This window comes from Orycteropus afer, unplaced genomic scaffold, assembly GCF_000298275.1.
Source record: "Orycteropus afer afer isolate SDZICR_OR568_19922 unplaced genomic scaffold, OryAfe1.0 scaffold00169, whole genome shotgun sequence".
NCBI classification, from domain to species: Eukaryota; Metazoa; Chordata; class Mammalia; order Tubulidentata; family Orycteropodidae; genus Orycteropus; species Orycteropus afer.
This window is the reverse complement of record NW_006921756.1, coordinates 2,294,650-2,298,319: the sequence shown is the minus strand read 5'-3', so window position 1 is coordinate 2,298,319 and position 3,670 is coordinate 2,294,650. Positions and strand designations below refer to the sequence as shown.

Genomic DNA, 3,670 nt, shown 5'->3' with positions numbered 1-3,670 from the left:
CATCTATACAAATCTAGTGACATTTAGTTGATTCCGACCCATGGTGGCCCCACGTGTGAGGAGCAGAATTACTTCATTTGTCTTAAAGCAGTTCTAACTATGGGAACTATTATTACATAGGTTCTGTTATTAGCTCCACATTCCAGGTGATAACATTGAAGCACAGGGAGTCAGGCCACTTGTCCAGATCACTCCCTGTTCCTCACCCAGCATGGTCTGCTCCGCCTGTGGTACCATCTGACTACTCCCCTTTCATCCCTACTCTGACATGTTTTCACAGTTCTTCCACAGTCCACTAACTATGATCTCATCTTTGATTAAGGAGCCCTGGTGACACAGTGGTTAAAATCCTTGGCTGCTAACTGAAAGGTCGGTGGTTCAAACCCACCAGTCACTCCACGGGAGAAAGATATGGCAGTCAGCTTCTGTAAAGATTACACCCTTTGAAACCCTATGGGGCAGTTGAACTCTGTCCTATAGGGTCACTTTGAGTCAGAATTTACTGGATGGCAGTGGGGTTTTTTTTGTTTGTTTTGGTGGGGTGGCGTATATCTTTGATTTCATGTTACAGAAAAGAATCCTCAACAGAAGTCATAAATCCCTAGACTCTACTTACATTACCCTTGGTTTTGCATGCATTCCCAGAATTCGAGAATCCAGTGATAGATCCCAGAACCAGATAGAACTATAGAGTCCTAGAAAGGAATTCTGGCATCCAATGATCAAGCCTTTGTAGTCCAGGTTCAACTTTAGAATCCTGGGGATTGTGGAAGTGGGATTGGAATCTAAAATAATGGAATGCCCAAGCTAGAAAGGGTCCAAGGACCTTGGGTGTGCTCTAGCCCAACCTAGTCCATGTAAAGACTGCCCCCTCTCCATGGACACCTGCAGCATCAGGACCTTCTCACTTGCATGCGTTTACTCACTGTAAGGCCTCATCTGATTTCACGAAAGTGAATGATATTGCTATACCTACTGGAGCCTGGTGGGAGGATACCCACGCCAGGCAGCAGGTTACTTATGTCCTGCTCCTGGCACTGGGCAGATTGCTAGACCCTCTGAGCTTGTTTCCTCATCAGAATAAGGAGGGGCTGGACCAGATGATCTCTAAAGACCTCTTCCAGTTGTGGGAGTTGTTGTTGTTGTTGTTATGTGCCGTCGAGTCGGCCCCAACTCATAGCGACCCCTCCTTGGGTTTCCGAGGCAGTAGGATTACCCAACCTTCCTTCCGAGTTGTGGGAGAGGATTATCTAAATCCCAAGAGCTGCCTCCTGCCCTTCATTAGGATAGCTGCTCCTGCTGATGACCATTTAATGAGCACCTAAAATGGGCTAGACACTTTACAGCCATTCACCCATTTAATGTAATTAGCCCAGGAAGGCTTCCTGGAGGAGAGGAGGTTGATGAGTTGTGTTTCACAGGAGGACTAGAGGAAGTAGGGAGGGACAGAGGATGGCAAAATTAGCCTAGAGGAATTCCAGGGGCTGGATGGGGAAACAATAGGCAGACTCTAACCATGGGTGAGAGGGGTTCCCAGAAATAGGGGCAGGCCAAAAAGACATATGCACTCAGGCCCTGCTGACCACGCCCTCTTGCTCTGTGCCTGCAGGACGACTGTGAGCCCAGCCCCTGGCCTCTGAACTGGTCGGGGCCGGCAGCAGGAGTGAGCTTGATGCGCGCCTGGCGTTCCCAGGCTGATGCAGCCCCCAGAGAAGAGCGCGGGGCACTCAGCATCAGTGCCTGCGAGCCGGGCTCTAGGCCGGCAGCGGGGGCTGCCGTCGCCGGCGCTATGCTGCGCCTGCGGTCTCTGCGTGCTGTTGGCGGGCGTGAATGTGACGCTGGTGGGCGCCTTCGCCTCCTTCCTGCCTGGGCACAATGTGCCACTCGTCGTGGGGCCGGTGCTGCTTGTGCTGGCGCTCGGTTTCTTCGCGGCCTGCTGCGTATGTAGCCGCCGGGGCACCGCTCCCAGTAAGCGCTCGGCGGCGGCTTCAGGCCCGGGTCAGGGCGGCGGCCGCGCCGGGGCTGTGGCTCTGGAGATGGAGAGTAGCGAGCGCACGGCGCTGGACACCACGGCAGTGCAGCTGAGCCCTGCTGCCTCGGCTGCATCCTCGGGCCGCTCCAGCCCGGGCCCCGGCGCCTTCGCCGTGGACGCCCCCACTACCGCCGCTGTGTATGCGCCGCGCTCGGAAAGGATCCAGCTCAACCTGCCCCGGGAGCGGACCGCCCCCTAGCGGGCCAGATCCACTAGCGGACCAGATCCCCTGGCCCTGGCCTTCCTATTTGGGTTCCCTCCCTCCGTTCAGTGCCATTCAACAAAACAACAACAAATTATTTTCTTTTATAAAGATCCCGTGCTGTGCACAAGTGTCCTCATTCGTTCTCTATGCGAAACTTCTGGAGGGGAGAATGTGGTGACAGTATGGGGCAAACCCCTCAGAGAAGGGAGCAGAGCCTTCGTCTCTCAGAGGGAGTCTGCAAGGCCATAGTTCACCTCTACCCTCAGACTTGAGGAAGTTGGGACCCTGGACCTTAGAACCCTGAGAGTCCCTTACTTGAAAGGAATTTAGGAACCGCGAATCCATCTATATGGAGAGGGGTATTAGCTAGGCCTAGTGCCCCATGGAGAAGAGGAAGAAGTGAGAAAGGAATGTGGGCCTGGGCTGTCTCCCCTCCCTGCACACTGTGGAAGGCCCTCAACTCTCTTTCCTGACCATCTCCACTTTCCTGGCCTCTACTCCATGACCTTTTGGGATTAATTTGGGAAAGGATCTGCCTTGAGCCAGGGTAGCCCCTAGGGCAGAGCTTAATTGAGCACATCTCACTATTTCTGCCTGACTGAGAGAGGAGCTGAGGCTGGGCTGAGGGGCTTCACAGATCCTGAATGTCTTGAGATCATCGCTGCAGGCAGCATTGCCACATCCACCTGTGCTACGCTATGCATTCCTGATGTGCCTCGCTTCTCAATAAAGCACCTTTGGAGTCAGTCCTCTGTGGTGGTGCAGGACAGGAGAACCGGTTCTCTGGGATCCTCCCAGCCTGTGGCCCAGTGCTTCATCATCCTAGCACCAGACCCTTTTGGAAAACTGGAAGGGATCCTAGGGGAGAAGAGTGTGTGACCGTGAACAAAAGACTGTGTATCTGAGATTCTGTGTCCCTTGAATGTCTGTGGGAACAGGTGTGTCAGATGAATAGATGAGTGTGACTATGGGTGATTGCCTGGTAATGTGGACAAGTGGGGAGTGTGGGAGTATTTGAGTAACACTGTGTCTGAGATTGAATGTGAATGTGGGAGTATGTAGGGGAAGGAGGTGTGGTGGTTGAGAGCTGGGTCACCCAGGGATGGTGAGGGAAGGAGGGCTCCCCAGGGCTATTCAGAGTCCAGACCTCTATCTTGGTCTGGCTGGGTTTGCAGAGTGTGGGCCTAGCCTGTGATCTGTACAGGAAGGTGAGGCATCTGGTAGAGGGATAGGGGTGCCTTTCAGGAAGGAACTAAAGACTTGGCCCCAACCTCTCTTCTCCCTGCAGAGACCTAGGCCAGCAGTACATAATGATAGTAGCATACACTGGCCTCAGCTCCCTGCCCATCCACCCATGGCTCCATCAATTTTCCTTTCTCTTTCCAGCTCTTTCCAGGGCTCTGCTGCTCTTGTGCCACAGACTTGCCACTTCC

At 53.6% G+C, this 3,670-nt stretch overlaps 1 protein-coding gene across 1 annotated transcript; it reads left to right on the top strand.

The window, feature by feature from the left end:
* Nucleotides 1–1,516: 1,516 nt before the first annotated feature.
* Nucleotides 1,517–2,231, top strand: TMEM275 (transmembrane protein 275). Its single transcript, XM_042781770.1, has 3 exons — nucleotides 1,517–1,520; nucleotides 1,610–1,616; nucleotides 1,694–2,231. Exons 1-3 carry the CDS (start codon nucleotides 1,517–1,519, stop codon nucleotides 2,229–2,231), a joined length of 549 nt encoding a protein of 182 aa, XP_042637704.1.
* Nucleotides 2,232–3,670: the final 1,439 nt, after the last annotated feature.